Source organism: Prorops nasuta, unplaced genomic scaffold (assembly GCF_024137725.1).
Source record: "Prorops nasuta isolate Cenicafe-Biocafe unplaced genomic scaffold, Cenicafe_Pnas_1.2 PNAS00045, whole genome shotgun sequence".
NCBI lineage: Eukaryota > Metazoa > Arthropoda > Insecta > Hymenoptera > Bethylidae > Prorops > Prorops nasuta.
This window is the reverse complement of record NW_027116842.1, coordinates 879382-902136: the sequence shown is the minus strand read 5'-3', so window position 1 is coordinate 902136 and position 22755 is coordinate 879382. Positions and strand designations below refer to the sequence as shown.

At 39.9% G+C, this 22755-nt stretch overlaps 1 protein-coding gene across 1 annotated transcript in view; it reads right to left on the bottom strand.

Annotated features, from left to right (window-relative positions):
- Positions 1-22755, bottom strand: part of LOC136784022 (synaptic vesicle glycoprotein 2B-like) — a 162711-nt gene that overhangs the window by 26181 nt on the left and 113775 nt on the right. The window contains exon 11 of the mRNA XM_066744475.1: positions 2376-2663. Coding sequence (XP_066600572.1) covers positions 2376-2663 — 288 coding nt within the window. The remainder of the gene's footprint in view (positions 1-2375; positions 2664-22755) is intronic.

The following is a 22755-nucleotide window of genomic DNA, read 5'->3' as shown; positions in this document are numbered from 1 at the left end:
AATTTTTCCGTTGAATCAAAGCCCTCATTTTTTGGTTTAAAATTGATTTATCTCAGCAATGATGCTTTTCCGGACCTTATAGTATAGGACTTTTCGACTTAGTTTAGTCCCAAGAATATGTGGTTAAAAATAAAAGCATCATTGCTGATACACCCTGTATAAGATCTGTTTTTTCCATAACTATATAAATTTGTTTTGCGGTTTTTTCTTGTGCTTCCTCAATTTAATGTTAACTTAAAGATTGTTTAGCTATCTATTACTTCAGATTATGATTACTAAATGAATATTACATTAAATTCGTTACGACGTTGTAGCAAAATGCCATTGGATTTCAACCATATTCACTAATCTTGTAGAATGTCGATTCTCATTTACAAAAGTTTTCAGACAATCTAATACCTACCTTATAAAAATATAATAATTTAATCGGGCTAAACTTTTGGCATGTACTTTTCAGATTAGTGGTTCTCGCAGGTACTATCATGATTAATTGTTGAAAATTTTGTTTTCTTTTTAGATCTTATTCACAACGAAGAAAAACAATTTTTTCATTTCCTTTAAAGCAGGCTATTTTGTTCTTTATGAATATAATCGGTTTAATTCAGAACGCACTGAAATGACAAGCCTACAGAAGAAAAATCACTTTAAAAATTATTTTCCAGATTATTACATATAACGTAATAACCATGACTAACAACGCGTACGTTTTTCCCCATAATTTCTACTTTGATTTAAAATTAAATAAACATAATTTAATTAATTTGAAATATAAAGATTAGTTTTGTGCGTTCTAATGCTATTAGTAAATTTTAATACTGCTAAAATGTTTGCTTTTTATTTTGTGTGTATATGTGTGTGTTGAAGAAAAAAGAAAAAGAAATAAATTCACCTTCTAATACATGTTTACAAGAGATTTAATCGTTGTAGTTTCTTTATCTTCAGTGTTTTAACTCAACAAGCATGATTATTATGTGTTAAAAATGCGTAGTATAAATTGTAGAGAATTCTATGAGCTTTCATCTATTTTTATGAAATTTTACCAGAAAAGACAAGATTTAAGGGTAATGTAAAAACATGAATGAGGCCTCATTACGCACATTTTGGATAGGACAAAACAGCATCTTGGGATCAGATATATATAGAATCAGATACATGTCAAGTCAAATACAGAGTCGATCAAATCAGACAAGGGTGGGTTTAAACATACAACCTATTGGATACACTGTTAGTCACATCGAACACAGATCGGAATGGACATATATCTAATCGAACATAGATCAGATTACGTATAGGTCGGTTGAAGAGATTTGTGGAATTAGACATGAACAATAACACCGACGTTTATTCAGACATTACACTTCGTATCAGACCCAAATTTAGTGTATAGTTTGAGGACAATTGTTAATACAAAGCTTATGCTTTCACGATTGTTCTTAGTAATTGAGAGAGTTTACACTTTTAGGACATTCTGTATGTATTTGCTGTTGAAATACTAATGTGTCTCTTGATCCTATGCAATGTAAGAGGACGGTCATCATTAAAATTTATTCATTAATGTATAGTTTAATAGCTTTCCTCAAAGTTTACAGACGTTATAAAAAATTACAGTTTTCTCAAAATATATCCTTTTTATAAAAAATAAATAAATAAATAGAAAATAATGTTTGAGAACGATCGTGAAAGTATGAAGTTTGTATTAAAAATTGATCTCAAATTATATACTAAACTTATGTCCGATACAAAGTGTGCCATATTTGACCAACCGTCGGTTCTATTGTGTATGTGTTTAATTTCAAAACTCTCCTCAACCAACCTATGCGTAATCTGATCTGTTTCCGATTAGTTCTGTGTTCAAAACGTCCTCTGTTGGATCCGACACAGTAACAGTGTATCTAATAGTTCGTGTGTCCAAACTTACCAATGTCTGATCTGATTGACATTGTATTTAACCCGACATCTCTCCAATTCGACTTGTATCCAATCCAACCTGTGCCCAATCTGACGTATATCCGATCTGACATGTGCTTGATCCGACCTGTGCGTAATCAAGACAATCCCTGAAAGCATATGTGACGACACATAGTTTTCCGCTTGCGGTACCGTATAAATCTATTTAAATTGGAAATAAATCACCAAATTCTTATGTTTAAACCTTCTTAAATGATTTTGTCATTGGCCTTAGGAACTTTCAATTTTACAGACATCCAGTTTATCATATATAATTTACCCGTGTCTCCATAAACGTATCCAAATGAAATAACTCTTAAATTACTCTAAGTAAATCCAAATTTCTTTTTAAGATTCCTGTTATAATTTTTGTTTATAAAATGGGAAATTTTTAATTATGCAATATGATGATGATTAGAACAACTCACCAATCAGAAGAGCAGCTACGATGAAAGTTGGTGCTGGGCAATACAAGTCTAACAATTGCGCTATAACGATATTGCCAATTATTCCACCAAGTCTTGCTGCGACCATAGAAATTGCAATTCCCGTAGCTCTAAGTTGAGTCGGGAAAACTTCTGTGATGAGACAGTCGAGAGCTGCATTACCGCAGCTTATTACACCGCTGAAAACGGCTGATACGACCAGATTCTGATATTTGTTATAGACAAAGTACAATCCGATAGAGCATAGACCTGACGAAAGTGTACTGAATACTAAAAGAGAGAAACAGAAAAAGTAAATGATAAAAGCTATTGATATAAAGATGTGAAATAATTTGGATTATATCAGTGCTCATCAACTTTCGTATGCAAATACCATTTTTCGAAGCACATTCCGCCTACCATACTTGCCACTCCATGACACCCGCAGAGTAATCCAGTCGCAGAATGGCTCAAAAATGTGGCGCTAGATTGGTATACGAGTGTTATAGAATAGCGAATTCAGTAGTAGGAGAAGTACCTTAAAAAATGTTGCTCGTGTGTGAAAATGACCGAACATTTAGTTATACGGGTTGATTCTCTCAGAAATATCCATTTTGAATAAATTGAAAGTAACAGTAACTATTGAAATTTTCAAAAAAACACAAATTTCTGCTTCAGTGGGGATGTAAGTTAATTATATATAAAATATTCTAGGTAGAGAATCGTAAAAGTCATGAAAGTATGGTCGATTTCATTAAATAAAATCGTATACTTTTTGTTACATATTCTTGTATGTTATTTTAAAAGCTTTCCAACATGACGTAATGATCTTCAGTTTTATCCACACGTTTACGAGATATTTCGATTTAATAGTATATGTAGGTGATCGGCTATCCAGAGATACTGTTGAGTCTCAAATGATTTAAAATAAAAACACATGATATATATCATTGCCATTTATGAGAAAATTAACATTGACCTTCTCAATTCATTATTTTTTTTTAACCACAAGTTCAGTTCTCTGAAACCGCCCGATGAGTGCACACGTTGTATTGGCTGATATTAAAAAAGAGAAGGACATTGGTTCTTACTCACTGGCTCTCATTTTGTGTATCACAATAGTGTATTTGAATATACAAGTCATGTTTTGTGCGGATCAATTGATTCACGTGGGTAGATATACCAATTCTTTATAACAAATTTAAGAATTCATTAACAACCAAATCATTAAGAAACACGGATTTCTTAAACATATATCATATATATCAAATTTGATATATAACAAAAAAGGAGATGTAATGTTTGCATTCTTCCTGCTAGTGATTTAATGATCCATGCGTAATTACATTGTGAGTACTCCTTTGTATCATAAACATTTGTATGGGAGTTTTTAATCCGTTTTACGGTTTTTTCCCAAATTTTTTGAGCTCAAATATATTTAAAGATTTATAGCTCAATCAGTGTTCTTTATTTGTATCTATAATTCACATCTATGATTTCATGTTAAATATTATTAAAATCAGTAAACGAATTTCTAACAATGAATTTTATTCAAAGGAAAATTTGTTCAAAATTAATCAGATACGGTAATGTCCGGCAGTAAGTCATACCGCCTAGCGCTAACCTGTTATTTATAAAAGGTCTTTTTCTAACGGCGGTATATAGGAGACTAGCGTTAGTTAACTATAGCACTCGAAATGATGGGAACTGAGCGCACTGAGTGGTCAATATCGTGTAATGTCAACATAAAATAGTCCGGTATAATAGTTGGATACAAAAAATTAGACCCAACCGCCATTTTGATGTAGAGAAATGTTTACATACTAATCGTAGCAAAAATAGGTGTAAACTGGATAAATGTCAAATGGTGATGTTACTAAAGACGAAATTGAAGATAAAGAATAAAATGAAAGTATATTCGTACATTTTATTCATTATTTTCAAATTTTACTTTAATAACCTCACCTTTTTGACATTTCTCCATTTTACACCTAATTTTGCTACGATTACCATGTAAACATTTCTCTACATCAAAATGGCGGTTGGGTCTAATTTTTCGTATCTGACTATTAGTACCGGACTATTTTATGTTGATATTACACGATATTGACCAATCAGTGCGCTCAGTTCCCATCATTTCAAGTGTATAGTTAACTAACACTAGTCTCCTATATGCCGCCGTTGAAGAAAGACTCTGTGTAACAAGTTTAGCCGTTTGAATTTTCAAACCGATTTATCTCAGTGAATGATCCATTGTCATCATTTGAGTAAAGCTTTTCTTAAAATAGTTTTGAAAAAGTTTTGCTTTAGATCATAAACATCTAAACGGTTCATTCAATCCAGCGATATTTTACTCTGTTGTCTCTATGTGAGGAAATCTCAGAATCCTCTAAGGGGGTAGTCTAATGTGGCGGGGCAAAAAAATCGATATTTTTATTGTTGCATTTTTCGATAGTTTATGATCATAGAATCGATATCCTATAGTGAATTCAGTTGATTTCTTCTTTTTTTATGGCCTATGTTTCGAAACTGACGCTATAGCTGCGCGTCTTTTGGCACGTGCTGGAGTCTCGCAGCAGGGTTATGGATAAGTATTTAGAGCAGCTGTTTTATAATTATACTTGTGTTTACAAATATACATATATGTGAAAATAAATATATGAAAGCTGTTGAAACAATGATGTTTCTACCTAGCATTACTGATTAGCCGTGCAGATATGTTTAGTATGAGTTTTCATTAGATAAAACTTTAAACGAGTTTTTCTCGAAATGACATTTTTTAACTTGGCGCAGATGATTTCGGAAAAACGGTTAAAGATACCGACTTGAAATTTTGACACATTATTCAGCACATTCGTGGCTATCGACGGAACTTCAATTATATTAAAATTTTGATTTTAAAATAATTTTGTAATGATTCGTGAAAAGAAAGACGCCTTTTTTCGTTCACTTGTGCGAAAATGGTTGCCATTTTATTATTTTACAATAAAATTTAAAAACTAAGATTTTAAAGATAGTCGCATTATCACAAATTACGAATATTAATCAATTTTTTGTTTCAGATATTTGGGAGGGGTGGAATCACCTGCGCCAGAGGAACAAGTTATTATTTCTATTAGCTCAAGAGAATGTAAATAAATAAATTGCTAAACATTAATTCATTATTAAAACAATTATTTCTTATACTTCTAATCTTTACTTTTCTAGGAAGGAAAAAGATTGGTTTATTATATGCAACAGTTCTTAAAAAAAATATGATTGAACATGATCGTTTTTAGAGGTTTTCACATTAGACTACTCCCTTAAATGGCTAAAAGATGTCAATAAAACGATTTTTAGTTATGTGTGCTATATGGAAACTACTTAAGGGTATATACACTTTTTGAACACCCTGTATTATATACTTACTCGGCTGCTAATTTAAGGTAGTAGTCTAGTTGTTTGGGTCGAAATTTGTTGTTTCTTTTTTTTCATATTTCGATAGTATACCAACATGAGAATATGGTGTATAAATTTTAAACCGATATTCAAAATATTAACAAAGATATAACATATATTCGAGAGCGCCGCATAATTGAACGCTATAAGTTGCGGACAGCTGCTAACGGTTATTCATCACTATTATGTCTCATTACCTTTATTTTTTCTTGAAGTTTCGCATACCTTTTGATGTATGAAAGAATATAACCAGATATACCCGCGTTTGACACGTATGAAGAGACCTAAAGCTTGTTGCACGCACCGGGGATCGACGATTAGTGTGAGGATGAAAGTTCTGATAGCCAAACTTTAAACGCGTTTTTCTCGAAACTATTTTTTCTCTTGTCGGACCGAGGCATAACAGATTTTCTATTAAACCGATCGGGCTGAAATTTTTACAGGTTGTTCTACACATCTGTAATTCTGACCGTAACTAGAATAATTTTTTTTCATCCATTATTTTTCAAGTTACAGCCAAATTTACACTAAAAATTTGTACCCTTTTTTTTCCGAAGTCTGCGATTTTTTTTTTCAACCAAATCAATTTTTTTTAGTTCCGGCCAGAATGACAATCCTAATGAACAATAATCCGTTGCATTTTTTTGTTTCCGATTACCCAAACTGGAGATACCTCACGGGCTAGCAGCACATGTTTTTTTTCACCTACTTTGAACCCATATAATTTAAATAAAATATAGTAAAAATTTAAAAATATATATATTTTTTGTATAATTCAATATAGTATTAATAACATATAAAATTTTCAGATTTTTTACATTTCATTTAGGTACTCAAACAAATTCCCGAAGAATTCCCTGCAAAACCGGTTGATTTACTAGAATACTACCTTAACCCTAACTATCAAGTAACCTATAGAAGCGTTATTCTGTCGGTAGAAATCTTACAGCAGATTATTATCATGGATGTGAATATACCATTTTTTTGGCCATATGGGATACTACCGTACACCCTGTATTTTCTTCAGTGCCTACGATGAAGGGCAACTCGCGGCGTTTTAAATCAACAGTTCATCGATTTAGTGGCTAATAGAGGCCTTTCTTTAAGGAGATCCATTGCGCGTCGAGAAAGTACTTCCAAATTATCTTCTACAATTTTAAAAATTTGAATATATTCATATGGACCAAATTGGCTCGTATTGATCTCCTTAATTAATGTAAAGGCTTATTTTTAAGATTAAAACCAAAAATGTTTTTAAATCGGATATTAATCATAATATTTTATTTTCCATCAATAATTTCAAAAAAGGGAGCATTTACGACGCTGCGCCAAACTTCAACGAGTAATTTAAGACCAACAAGAAATAAATATTCCCATAAATGTAGAAGATATTTTGGAAATACTATTGTAACGCAACAATGGCAAATTTGCAAATTTTTTCTTGTTGCGCTACAACAATATTTCCAAAAAATCTTCTACATTTATGGGAATATTTGCTTCTTGTTGGTCTTAAATTACTTGGTGAAGTTTGGCACAGCATCGTAAAGGCTCCCTTTTTCGAAATTATTGATGGGAAATAAAATATTATTATTAATATCCGATTTAAAAACATTTTTTGTTTTAATCCTAAAAATAAGCCTTTACATTAATTAAGGAGATCAATACGAGCCAATTTGGTCCATATGAATATATTCAAATTTTTAAAATTGTAGAAGATAATTTGGAAGTACTTTCTCGACGCGCAATGGATCCCCTTAAGCAGATAAGCCTTTAACCATCTACGAACTTTGGCAATTGAGCACTCCGAAGTTCGCGCCTCTTGAAAGACCTCTTGGAACCTGGCGAAATCTCGGGAATAGCGTCAGACTATGTCTACAGCTATTTTCGCTTTAATGCTTCGCTGTCTCCGCGTTCGAGACTTATACAACACGTTTTTCTTTCTGAAAACGCGAACATTAGTGGTCTGTTAGATTGGACATCGCTGATAACCGTGATTCTCACACAAGTTATGCAATCAACTTCACTACGGGAGTTAGCATAGGATGATAAGTTTCCAGAGCTTATTCGTTTAAAATGGTTCACTTTTTACATTCAACCATGTGATCTACATATCGTATGAATTTTGCGGTGTACTGGTTAACCAAACACTACGTTCAAATGGGAACTTCTGGGTTTTGCGACGTATTTAAAACTCACTTATTCAGCTGTCGTTTGCGAGAGGATCACTGCATCCGACAAGCAGACAGCAGTATATTTATTCACGTTCAAGACAAAGGTCCCGCCGATAAAACCCGCGTTCGAAGTTAGTTGCCACCGCGCTTTAACTAAGTTCATCATTCATATTTCACTATGTCTTTCACGAGCCATCAACTCAATTTCGTGTTACTGGGACCAAGTTATCCTGGCATGGCTAACCAAGCAAATAGGTCAATGGGTAGCGTTTGAGGAAAAGATGACATTTTTAAGCAGGTTGAGGCCTGCTTCTAGTTGCGCCTTAAGTAGCAAACTATAAACAATGATCTCTAAGTGCAAGACATTTTCTCAATTTTAGCTTCTGCAAACCCGCCTTGCACATTTATATGGGAGTGAATTCTTAATCTCTTCCCTAGGGTGGAGTGGATAGCCCAAGTTGCTATGAATAGAAGGGAAATACAATGTAGTGTGTTGCAGCTGGTGGCAGCTACGCTTACTGCCATGCTAGGGTTTTCCTAATGGGTTTGTCAGGGTCTCTTCTGATCTTGACCTTATTTCCCTTTTGCTTCCTAGGACTCTCTAGGTAGCAAAGCACTTTTTTTTCAATCACCACCCACTGATGATTTTTTCGGGGACTCTCCCGAAGAAGTTATTCAAAATCTTTCAGTATAAACTAATATGTCATTTACAACGACTGTGTTTTTCACTTTGATGCCACTGCATCAAGGGGGGGGGGGGAGGGTTATTCGAGATCGGAGGGAGTAGAGAACGATGGAATCGCTAGCGTCAGTGCTTACTCTTTCTCCCTCACTAGTTCACTGTTTGATCCTTGCGTGGCAACCGATCAAATACATGTATAGGTGTAGTAGTTAATGTTCTACAATTAATTATAAACTGTAAGATCGATATGAGGATGCTTTTGTTTATGGGTAGGAATTAGCAACTAAAACATTTGCCTTTTCAGAAGTCAGTCTCTTGATAACAGTCAAACGAATCGGACGTATAATATCAACCCGGTTGATAAAAGGTATAACTTATCCGATAAGTATTTGTGCCTAAAACAAAAGAAGACCCGGTCTTAATACAACAAGGACCCGGTCCTGATACAAGGATATAGGAACCCGGATTCCTTGAGTTCTTATTATCAATTATAACGATAGCAAGAAGGGAGCAGTAGCCCGGCTACTCAGAATTAACGATAGCGTAAGTGGATAAACCCTAGTGGCAGCCCGGCTGCATCGAACTTGCAAAGGTGTAGAGAAATTGACTTCAGTGACATACGAAAGACAAAATCCATGCTTTAACCGTAGAGCGTTTAATATGATACGAATTAACGATTGTGACCATAGTTTGTGCATTGTACTATTATAAAGATAAAAAGGGTTTTTTATGCCTTCGGGCTTTTTCCCTCTATTTAGAGTTTTTGTGTTTCATTTCAAAGATACTTCCTTAAATAGAAAGTTACTTCATGCGAAGTAGCTCTTCACGCACAATTAAAAAATTTGTGCTAACAAACATGGTGCCTCCTGTGAGGTCTGTCACGAGTGTGAAGAGCCCTCTGTAGCCAACATTACGGAACGAAAAACGAGGGAGAATTGTACAGCGCTTTTTTTCAACCGATTTCAATTTTTTTGAGCTTGTTGGAAACGTTAGGACTCGCACTTTGTCATAAATAAAGCCGTATTTTCCTAAAAACGTAAAAAAAATAAAATTGTTTAAAAATTCGCATTAATAATATTTAAACGCAAAACAAATCGAAAAATCGGGCTTCTTTATGACGAGGTGCCAGACCTAACGATTCCAACAAGCCTAAAAACATTGAAATTGGTTGAGAAATAGAGCCATACCATTGTTCCGCGTTGCTGAGGTGGACGAAAAGCAGAAATTTTTAGGAAGGAAGCTAGGCTTCCTCCCCTCTCGCGGCTCACGCTAACGTGCTCCCCCACTCCAGCATCGAAACTTACTACGAAGCTTTCCTCTCATATTTACGCTATTCCCCTATCTGTAGTTATACATATTTAAATACCGCTAAAATAATGTTGAGAACATTTAATTTCGTCGATATATTGAAATTGCTAAAAATGCAATTATCATTTTGAAATAAAATTGTAGAAAAGGAGATTTCGTAATGCTTGAAATATATAGGGCATACGGCGAAACGCGGGACAATGGTACAGTCATATTTTTCAACAGAATTTGATGAGACTAGTAATAATTAAAGCCATTCTTCATGTAGATTATCCTAAAGAGCTCGCATTTTCGATAAAGCTTATAGTTTTCCAGTTATGAACGATTGAAGATGAACGTGCGCAACAGCTGATCTACGCGAGAGAAGAAATATGTATTTGTGCGCCGTACAACTTCAGTCGTTCATAACTGGAAAACTATAAGCTTTATCGAAAATGCGAGCTCTTTAGGACATTCTATATGAAGAATGGCTTTAATTATTACTAGTCTCATTAAATTCTATTGAAAAATACGATTGTACCATTGTCCCGCGTTTCGCCGTATGCCCTATATTTCAAGCATTACGAAATCTCCTTTTCTACAATTTTATTTCAAAATGATAATTACATTTTTAGCAAATTTCATTATATCGGCGAAATGAAATGTTCTCAACATTATTTTAGCGGTATTTATATGTGTATAGCTACAGATAGAGGAATAGCGTAAATATGAGGAAAGCTTCGCAGTAAGTTTCGATGCTGGAGTGGGGGAACACGTTAGCGTGAGCCGCGAAAGGGGTGGAAGCCTAGTTTTCTTCCTAAATATTTTTGGTTTTCGTCCACCTCAAAAACGCGGGACAATGGTACGGCTCTATTTTCCAACCGATTTCAATGTTTTTGGGCTTGTTGGAATCGTTAGGTCTGACACCTCGTCATAAAGAAGCCCGATTTTTCGATTTGTTTAGCGTTTAAATATTATTAATGCGAATTTTTAAACAATTTTATTTTTTTTACGTTTTTAGGAAAATACGGCTTTATTTATGACAAAGTGCGAGTCCTAACGATTCCAACAAGCCCAAAAACATTGAAATCGGTCGAAAAATAACGCTGGACAATTCTCCCTCGTTTTTCGTTCCGTAATGTTGGCTACAGAGAGTTTGAGGAATCCCGTTAAAAGGAAGTGAAAAGAAGTGAAACAGTAGGGATAGTGACGAGCGGTGGAAATAAACGAGGTAAAGGATTTGAAACGAGCCAGCAACGGTGATCGTCTTCGCAGCAGAGTTCAAGGCTAGACGGCAACATCGAGAATCGTTGTAGGAGACTTCATGAGGAGACACGTACTTCAAATCGAGGAATAGCAGACAGCAACGCAGCATACTTCAAGCGGCTTAGCAGCGGGGATCGATCTATGCTGATGTGGAGAATTTCAAGCGACAGAGCAGTTATCAACAAACGGCGAGCGAAGCATATATATATATATATTTTATCGATCTTACATATCGTATGCCTTTGCATTTTCAGCTAGATTTAAGAATGCGAAGTTAGATCTCACCCCAGCATTTAAAATCAAAATTTGAAAAGGCCGGATGCGTGATTAGAGTCAGCAATAAAGTAGTATCATGGAAAGTAACGATAGAATCAAATTTATTATGCAAAAGAGGTCTACTTTAAAAATGCAAATCACGATATTAACTAAGGCTATAGATAATGATAAGTTAGACTCTATTAACGTTCGATTGAGATTCGGTCGTTAATAGAACATTTTAAAAATTACGAGGAAGTGTATGACGAACTAGAAATGCTCGATCCGAATGGAGACCAAATTGGGGAAATGCTTGAAGTACAAGACAGATATTATAGTCTGGCAGGTAAGATAGAGTCGGTATTTATTGGTGCGACTTCTAGCACTCCAAACAGATCGAGTAATAATTCTTTAGAGTCATCGCGGAGCGAACAAATGGATAGAATAAAATTGCCTGTCGCACAATTACCTAAGTTTTCAGGTGACATAGAGAATTAGCTATCATTCAAGAATACGTTCGTCACGATGATAGATTCTAGAGAAGATATCACTGACTTACAAAAATTCTTGTATTTAAAAGATGCGGTAAGAGGAGAAGCATCAAATAAAATAACAATTTTCGACGTAAGTAATGCAAGCTATAGACTAGCATGGAGCTTGTTAGTCGAAAAGTATGAAAAAAAGAGAGTGTTGATAGCCAAACATCTCGATGCAATAATAGACATACCAACACAAACAAAAAATACGAGTTTGGAATTGACGCAAACGGCTGATCGGTTAAAGCAACATGTAAACTTCCTCGCATCGTTAGGCATAAGCATAGAAGAAAGTATTATTGTAAGATTGTTGGAGAGATCGCTTCCTTTAAATATTCGTTTCAGATGAGAAGAAACGTTTAGCTTGGATAAGATTCCTTCGATAAATCATTTGTACAAATTTATAGACGGAACCGCGTTTAGATTAGGTATCATTCAGAAAGAAAAAACGCGTAAAAGACCTGCAAGCAATACCGATCAAATTAGTCCTAATAAAATGCGAAGAAGCGCAGTTGACACTCGGGTTATGATTACGGCAGCTTAGGAGCAGAATTGTCTCAAAAGTCAAGAAGGAAAACACGCTATATTCTGATGTCCAGTTTACGATCGAATGACAATAGTTGAGAGATGGGAATGGGTAAAAAAATTAGGTATATGCCGGAATTGCTTACGCATGCATAGTAATTCTTGTAATTCCATTAAATGCAAGGTATGCCATAATTTTCTCATACCTATTTACATAAAGGCAAATATAGGCATGAAGAACGTTGTATAGATAGAGCAGAAAAAAATGAAGGTATATTCTCGGAAGGGGAAAATAATGGAATGAGTAAGTGACATAACGCAGTCGCGATGCAAGCAATCGCGGCGCATTCTTTTTCACAGCTAATCATGACCGTTGAAGTAGAAGTAAAAGACACAGGACAAAATTTCATAAGATGTCGTGCCTTGCTGGACACATGTGCAACTGCTAATTTTGTAACAGAAAACATAGTACGAAAATTAAAATTACAAATTGAACCATGCAATTTTACAATTAGCGCTATTGATTGCATTAAAACCACAGCGAATGGCCTCGTAGAAATAAATTTTCAGGCAATTCACAGTAAATTCCGTAAGAAATTAATATGTTTAGTAGTACCGCGAATTGCAGGACTTATTCCCAATGATATTTTTCCACACGAAAATAATAAAATTCCTTCAAACATAAGGCTAGCCGATTCTCAATTTCATTTGCCGCAAGGGATTGACATTCTCATAGGATCTGGAGCAACATTGTGCTTATTTAGTATTGGCCAGTTTGAATTATCCCAGAGCAATTATGATCTATATGTTCAAAAAACACTAAAAGGTTGGGTAATCGTGGGAGAAGCTCTAAGTAAGAGGAGGAGGAGGAGGAATGAAGATTTTCAAGTTAGTAAAGATTATTAAACATCTTGCGTTACCTGTGTAACGTAGGGGTCAGCCACCTCGCCGAACCAAAGTAGATCGCACGCGTCCGTGTGCAATACCGGTAGTATTGCGCATTGCTGACAACCGGAATTCTTTTCCGGAAATGCGTCAAACCTTGGGCGTCGGCCGTGGATGTGGAGACTTTCTGGTCGTCATGTGTCGAAAGATCATGGCGCTAATGACGACACATGACCTATTAAGCCTCCTACATATATGCGAGTTCCGTGACCCTCAAGTCGAGTCTTATTCTGTGCAAGCTTAGCCGCTGCCGCCTCATCCGCGTTTCAAGGTCGTAACTCTAGTGTTCGTTCCACGGGAGCAGAGTACTCCACCGTATTCTAACAAATCTCTTGCCCAGTCGCCGTGTACTGGTAATTAAGTCTAGTATAATTCAATCCGAAACGAGTCGTGTAGAAATTGTCGCGAGTGTACATCTTTCAGTCGTGCCTAACACGTACCGTTCTGGAAGACGAGCACAACTACTACGAACTGATCATAATTAATTAAGTGCGAGTAATCCACAACCATCGGAGAGTCTAGTCTCTCCAATAGTTGTGACAAATAGTAAATAATCCTGCGAATGCTGATCCAGCATAATTAGCGTTTACTGTAAGTATAATTGTAATACCTGAAAATACAAACTTTTGTGTCAAACTTGCTGTTCCAACGTATGTTTATACATACTATCATTCACCCCGAATCTTGCCAACTCATTACATTCTTACCGCTCGGAGTGTAATACTTTAGTATACTGTACTGTGAGTCGCAAAGCTCAGTCGGCGTTTCTACTGACCCAGACTCTAGTGTCAAGTCAGCCGAAACTCGACCGATAGGCGGCCACGACTACCCAGTACGTAACAAATCTGGTGACAGCGGTGGGATTTCGCAGGAAATTCTGCTCTCATAGAATTTCCTCAGGGTGTGAACAGCTTTTTTGACACCGTTTCATTCACAATTTTCTACTAACTTCCCATATAAAATGGCTTTCACCCCTACACGATCACCACCCGGACCTCCACCTCTTCCACCCGCTAACGGCAGTCACCGCGGAAATGTGTCCGGTTATTTAAATGTTTCCAACGGAATTTGCTCTCCCCGAGGAGAGGTATTAATCCAACTCCATACCGTACCCTCCTATAATGGCTCCCGCGACGATCTGGGACCTTTTATAGAAAATTTAGAGAATATTTATTCTACCTTGTCGGACGCCGCTCGTCAGGAATTCATTCCTTTGGCATTGGCCAAGTTAGTCGGTTCTGCTCGTGTGAGCGTTACTGGTAAACGATTCCCTACCGTCAAGGACTTGATCACTCACTTATGACGACAATTTCAACCTCCCCGGACATTTATAGATTTGGTCACACAATGTGGAAAATTAGCTATGCGTCCTAATGAAGCCTTAGGTTCGTATATAGATCGAGCTGAACGCCTGAAAGCCGACCTTGATGCCGCTTATGAAAACAAATACGGGTCAGAATCGCTCGTCCTGATACAGGAGCCCAATGATCGGGAGTTTCTGGAAGTATTCATGGATATATTACCTCCAGAATATTACACTCCCGTGTATTCCAGAAACCCCCGAAATCTACAAGAGGCTTACGACTACGCGCGCTTACGGGAGTTCGGTATAGAAAGAAGAGAAGCCTTTGATCACTCCAATTATCCTCCTTATTCCCAGAATCCAAGTGCCTATCAACCTTCCCCGTACTATTCCTCATACCCTTCCCCTCATCCTTCTCAATACCCTCCGTTCCCCCGCTACCCTCAACCTCCACCGGCACCTGGACCTAACGGTTATCCACCTCCGTCCGATCAACACTATCGATCACGACCCCCTAAACCTCCACAGTCAGAGCCCTACGATCCAGAACTCACCTGTGGACGGTGTCGAAGAGTTGGTCATAGAGCATCCAGCTGTCGAGCTTCTCCTGCATATCCTTCCACTACTCATGTTCCTACTACTGCAGTAATGGAGGCTGTCGAAGAGACCGGTGATTTAAACTACGATCAGGTTCGCCCGAACGACGCGTCGACGAACCCCTCATAGAAACCGCGTCCGTTCAAATTTTAACTCCACCCCAGAAAAAGAGAAAAGACCCGCCACCGGTACCCACCATTTTGAGCTATTCACCTCACGCTACCTTGGTACTCAAGGAAGTCCCCCAACTGAGCTACTCGAATGGAGAATTTCTGGTGGATACTGGCTCGCACATTAACATCATAGTGTATAATGCCCTTCGGGAGGATATTGACCTCGAATACCCCGATTTCCCGGCCCTACGAGGTCTCAGAGGACAACTGGATGTAGTAGGATCGGTAACCCTTACCATCGATGAGGAACCTCATAGATTCCAAGTTATAGAAGACTTTGACCTCCCTTACACCGGAGTCTTGGGGATGCCCTTCCTCAATCAAACCGAGGCACATATCTCCCTGTTACATCGGACCTTAGTTACCTCCAGTAAACCAGTGAGGCCTCTACCCTTCAAAAATAGTGACGAACTCCTAAGTATAAGAGAAGGGTGTACTAAGGTCGACGCCTCTCAGCACCCTCCTCAGTCCCTTAATGTTACCATAAGCTCTCCTGCAACATCACCACCGGAGGAAGATTCTCCAACAACTCTTCCCTACCTAGGCGAAGATCCTAGACGAGAGTTGCCCTACGAAGATGCTAGACCTGGAATTGAACCTTTAAAACCCCAGGAAAGGACTACCGCCTTGGAAGCCCTGTTCCTGAACCCATCACCGGAAGACCCAGACGCTCAACTTGTGATTAGTTCCTTAATTCGCGAGTATTCTGACATATTCTACTTGACGGGAGACCGTCCCGACACCGAAAACAAGGCCGATATTTATCATGAAATCGATACCCCCGGAGGAACAGCCTTCAAGATCCGACAGTACCGCATTGAAGAAACATTACATTTTGAGGTACAGAGCCAGGTCAATGTACTTCTAGAGAACGGCATAGTGGTCCCTTCCTCATCACCCTACAATTTTCCGCTGTGGATTGTACCAAAGGCTCCCGACTCCCAAGGAAAGAAACGGTGGCGCCTAGTTACCGACTTCCGTCGACTGAACGAACAAACCGTAGGAGATTCCTACCCTTTGCCTATCATTGTGGACATCTTGGATAAACTAGGCGGATCTAAGTATTTTTCTATTTTCGATTTGGCCAGTGGATTCCACCAAATTCACCTTCATCCCCGGGATCGACATAAAACAGCATTCTCTACGCCCTTTGGACATTACGAATACACACGAATGCCCTTTGGACTCAAAAATGCCCCCGCCACCTTCCAGCGCCTTATGGATCGAGTCCTACAAGGACTCCAAGGACAGGAACTTTTTGTATATCTTGACGATATTATTGTATTTTCTGCCACACTCTCTGAACACATCGAAAAGTGCAAGCGCTTATTCAGCAGAATACGACAATACGGTCTCAAGCTACAATCGGAAAAGTGTGCCTTCCTAAGACAACAAATCACCTATTTAGGCCATCTTATCAACCCGAATGGCGTCCAGCCCCTTCCCTCCAAGGTGGAGGCTGTACGAAAATTTCCAGTTCCTACGAACCCAAAATACATCAAACAGTTTCTAGGATTAGCCGGGTATTACCGACGCTTTATTCCAAATTTTGCTCAAAGAGCCAAACCCCTGACTCAACTGCTCAAGAAAGGTATCACCTTTACTTGGAACGGGGAGGCCCAGCCCAGCTTTGAAGACTTACGAGCCTGCCTATGCGAAGCTCCAGTATTGGCCTATCCAGATTTCCAGTTCCCTTTTATCATTACCTGCGACGCTTCTAAATTTGCCATAGGGGCCATCCTCAGTCAAGGAAACCTTGGACACGATCGACCTATAGCATACGCATCTCGTACGCTTACCGACCCTGAAACTCGATATTCTACTTCCGAGAAAGAAGGACTAGCTGCTGTTTATGCTATTAAACAGTTCCGTCATTACGTATATGGAAGAAAATTCCCTCTCGTCATTGACCACCAACCTCTCGTGTGGCTCAGCAAGGCAAGCGATCCCACCAATCGTTTCCAAAGATGGAAACTCTGTTTAGAGGAATTCGATTATGAAATCATCTATAAGAAAGGAGCAACTAACTGCAATGCTGACGCTCTATCACGGAATCCGGTGCCGATGGCTCTGCCGGTGTTCCGCGATGACCCCAGTTACCTTCCCCATCAAAAACAACTTCCAGTGGACACACAATCAATTGGTGCCCGTCTGAGAAGCCGTCACCGGGAGGAAGCCGCTCCCCCTATTAATTATGCCGAATTGGACTCTTCCACCGATCTCGAGACTTCTACAGATATTCGCCCTTTAACCAATATTGATCCCAGGCCCCCTACAAGCATGTTACCAACCCTGGTGGAAGAAACGACTCTCCCCGACGACACCAACTCGGGGAATCCTCCAGAAAACTTCCCTGAGGAACCCAGTGTTCTCGGAGATTCGTTCGACGCAGAATGTACCCCACTGACCCCCGAACAATGTTCTATTATTAGCGAATTGAGCTCTAGCCAAGAAGAAATCCATAAACTTTTGGCTTCCCTCCACAACGAACAATCATCGGACGAAGACACCGATTCCGATGAGGAAACCGATGCGGACCCGTGTTTAACACCTACCGCAACTTCTGAACCCCTGAACTTTACCCTCCCCTCGCCTGCTAAAATAAAACCCATAGGACGCTCCACTTGGATACCTAGTGATTTCGAAAAGCCCGAAGATGAACTCTCTGGCTCCGACGCCGAGTCGGATATCACCGTAGTGGACGCCACCCAAAACAAAACCATGCCATCCCCTCAATACGATCCATCCCTAGACCCTGGTCTTAGCCGTATTGAACCCAATCCGATCTCAGAAGAATTCCCCTTTCACTCCCCCCCGAACCCCATGAAATGTAAAATAGAAAGCTCCGCATATGTTCTATGCCACAAGCCCAGCAACATTGTCCATCTGATCGCATCTGACTGTTCCTTTCAAGACCCCATTAGCCAAATGGTAATAGAAACCGGAAGAATCGACCTGAAAACCATAAAAAATGATCCTTTTCCTCTTGGGTCCGTTCAAGACTTTCCCTACAAAACCACCAAGATCATCCTGGTCATTACCCATCCCCGCGAATTAATCCCCGCCAGCGACGAAGAAATTCATAATTCTCTGAAAAAGCTAAAAGACTTTGTTCGCGAGAATAAAATTTCAGAGTTCAGCATCGGTCCGTATAAACTCGGAACCACCCGGCTGACGGCGCGCTATTTGAGCTCCGTCTTCTCCCGTGCGTTCCATGATGACGAGGTCGAAATCACTATCTGCACTGGTGAAGTTGTGACTCCTCCAGTTCAGATAAGAAGACACATCATTCTGGAATATCATGGAGGTTTAGTTGGAGGTCATAAGGGAGTGACCAAGACATATCATAGGATTAGGGAACATTACAATTGGCCCGGTCTCCATAAGGACGTTCAGAGCATTGTACGATCCTGCGATAGCTGTCAACGGCAGAAACTTGTTCGTGTGAAACCCAAACTACCAATGCTAATAACGGACACCCCCTGCGCCCCCTTTGATAAGGTAGCCTTAGACACCGTAGGCCCTTTTCCTATTACACCCTCCGGGAATTTACATGTTTTGACCATGCAGTGTAACTTGACTAAATTCTGCATTGCTGTCGCAATACCCAATATTCGCGCCGCTACCATTGCTGTCGCAATACCCAATATTTGCGCCGCTACCATTGCTGACGCATTTTCAAGACACTTTGTTGCGCAATTCGGACTTCCGCGTGCCATTCTCACGGATGGAGGCACCAGCTTTTTAGGCTAATTACTCAAAGGCGTAACCTCTCTTGTCAAAATCAAACATCTGACTACCTCCGGGTATCGACCCCAGACCAATGGATCCTTGGAAAGAAGTCATCTGGTACTCACTGAATACCTAAAACATAACATCAACCATTACTCGGACTGGGATTTATTCATCCCCTTCGCCATGTTCTCCTATAATACTTCCGTGCATGAAGCTACAGGATTTACGCCATATGAATTAGTTTATGGACGCAAAGCCCAGTCCCCCGTCTCCGCCTATGCGATCGAGGAGTTATTAACCTACGACGCATACGCACAGGAACTGGCTCAGCAGTTAACCCGGCTTCACACTTTAGCCCGAGAACGCGAAATCCAAGCTAAAGAAAAATCTAAGGAATATTACGATCGGAACGCCGCTGTTGTCTCCTATTCCCCTGGAGATTTGGTCTATGTCCTATGAGAACCTAGAAAGCATAAATTAGACTCCCAGTATTTAGGACCATACGTCATTGATTCCATCAACGACAGGCATAACGCCATCCTCCTTACTGACGTTGGAGTTCCCATCACTAAACATCTGGACAAATTAAAGCCTGCCCCGACACCCCCCTTCCCTACCCCCACCTTTACTAACCACGAAATCTAATGCATGTACGACTTTCTTTTTGTAGCGTTTCCTCGTTTACTCGTCTACTAGCAATTCTTGATGATAATTAGCTTCCAAATTAATCGTGCAAGGTGGAACCCTTGAGGACGGCACTGCCCCGCAACAACGAAAGGGAGCTGCCTAGGAATTTTGGGTTACGCGAAGAAGGAACGCTTACCATAATTTCAACGAATCCAGAACCAATATACTGTTACATTCCTGAATCTTTATAGCCTAATTATTCATCTATTCTTTACTCTAATCCAAATCCGTGCAACCCAAACACTTCCTATAGCCGGAACAAGACGGAAGGTTCGAAGTTCGCCCAGGAAGCCCCTTCTCTTGCCTTATCCGCCAAGTTCTTCAGGAATCCCGGACCACGAAAATCCAGACGAAGGACACTGTTTCCAACCGAACCACCACGAGCCCTCTCTTTCTTAAACCTTGTCCCTCCCCTTTCTCGACAACTGGAATCCTATAGGATTGGACGCAAGGGAAATACTCCATAAATAAACACGCAAGAATTCCTTTTAGCTATCATGTATTGTTACAAATGGTTTTCTTAAATACTAATGTTATTTAAGCCTAAATAAATCTACGCCAGCCCGTGCCACGCCAGCACCTCCTGCTCCGTGAGCTCTGGCTCCCACTCGCTCCAGGGATCCTCCATCTGGAGGTTGATCCTCCTCCATCCGCTGTCCTGGAGCCAGCGCAACCCCAGGAAGTCGAAGTCCTCTCGGAAGGACCAGGTTTCCATCATCCGGTCCGCCAGGTCGTCACTGGCCGCCCGAGAGGACCTCCTCTCCTCCCTGATCCACCGGATCTCTTCCAGGTCCAGGACCACCACTACAAGCAAAGGGAAGAAACGAATTACAGAACTCTCAAGTTTCTCCCTGCGGCATAATTTCAACTATCCACACTACTTACCGGAGCGAGTGTGCACAGCCACCCCTCCCGCGAACCTCCTCCCGCCAAAACTCAGCAAGCTCGGGTATCTCCTTCTGGCCATTTCTTCTTCCTTTTCTTGTTCCTGTCTTGATCTTATCGTCTCCTTCAACTTTGATCACACTGTTTCGATCGCTACGTTAATCAGAACAATAACGCTCCGCATTAATACCGCTCTTTTATACCAAATTTCCCACTCCACTCGCGATTGCAACACCAACTTTGTGACGCACGAGATTCACTGCACTACACAACCGATATTACCATGACGACCATTATAAATATATTATTTATAATGATGCTAAGCCTCACGCAGATCTCCTGGACCCATGCATACAACATCACTCACTTGAAACACAACCCCGGTATCTTCTTCGAAAAAATCGCAACCCTACAGTACTATCCCGTGCTATGGAAGGTCACCACAACCATTGGCATCACCAGTTTGACCAGCCAAGCCCCTAATCTCGGAAAATTCTACGACACACTCTTCTATGTGTGCAAGGGCAACATCTCTTGCATCAATGATAGTAAACTTGAAGAGATCGGACGCAAAATTGTTGACACCGAACTTTTTGCTTCAATACTTCGCCGAGACTTACATCCTACGGACCTTAATCGGAACCGTAGAAGCGCTCCACTAGGATTCGTAGGAGGACTCTCTAAAACCCTTTTTGGTACCTTGACCGAAGAAGACGGCGAATACTACACCAGCGAAATATTAAAGCTGCAAGAGAAAGGAGTACACACCGCTCATTTGTTGGAAAAACAGACGCATGTGGTACAGTCGGAATTCTCCGCCTTGCACCTTTCTATCACTACCCTAAATAACGATACCCAAGAGCTTCAAGAACAAATCAAGGCTTTGGCCGACGCTGTCGCTCTCACCGATGATGCCCTTGAACAGGAAAAACACATGAGGGTACATCGAGATTACGTCCGACAAATGGAAATGTATGCCGATCAATACAGGACCAGCATTCTATTCCTTGTGGATGCTGTTCTTTTCGCTCGTCGTGGAATTTTGCACCCCATGATACTTACACCTACCCGGTTACAACAGGCTTTGCAGGAAGCCACCCTCAGGACCGGATTTTCCTTGCCTTTCGACGAAGAGGAACTACTGATGAAGGACATCCAAGAACTCTCTCACCTACACGTTAATCATTATAAAGGACAATTGGTGGTCGTGATCGAAATCCCTCTACTTAACAAGGAAGAATACCATCTGTACAAAACCTATCCTTACCCAACCCACCATAATCGTCCCGATTACCAAAATATCACCACCTTTATTCAACCCGCCCATCCCTATCTAGCAGTCTCTTCTTCCCAACGCTTCTACACCCCCATCCCTTCCGAGTCCCTATCCCATTGCCTTCATCACCTGAAAACATACTACTGTGCTCCCGGAGCACCTCTTCATAAGGTCGCGTATAACCAGGAATGTGAGCTATCCATCCTCCAGCACCATGACACTACCCAATGGACTGGTTGCGACATCAGGGTCGCCTCGTTCACCGGTCCCTTCTGGACACCTTTGGTCCAACCTCGAACCTGGTTGTATTCTCTCCCAAAACCGGAACAAATCACCCTCATCTGCCAAGGAAACGTAAGGGGAACTGAAACCATCCTTGGAGATGGAATTATCCAATTAGAAGCAGGATGCTTCGCGGACACTACATCTACTCAGCTACGATCGCTGCAAACCCTGATGGTGTCCGATGTTATTCACTTCGAAGCCCTAGAGTCCATGCCTCTCCCTGAACTACTACCCGAAGGTCACCTACCAGCTTTACAGAAATTAAAACAAATACAGCCTATTAAGAGTAAACCATTGGAGGACTGGAATCTCTCCAAAAACAGCGTAGCCCTCCAGG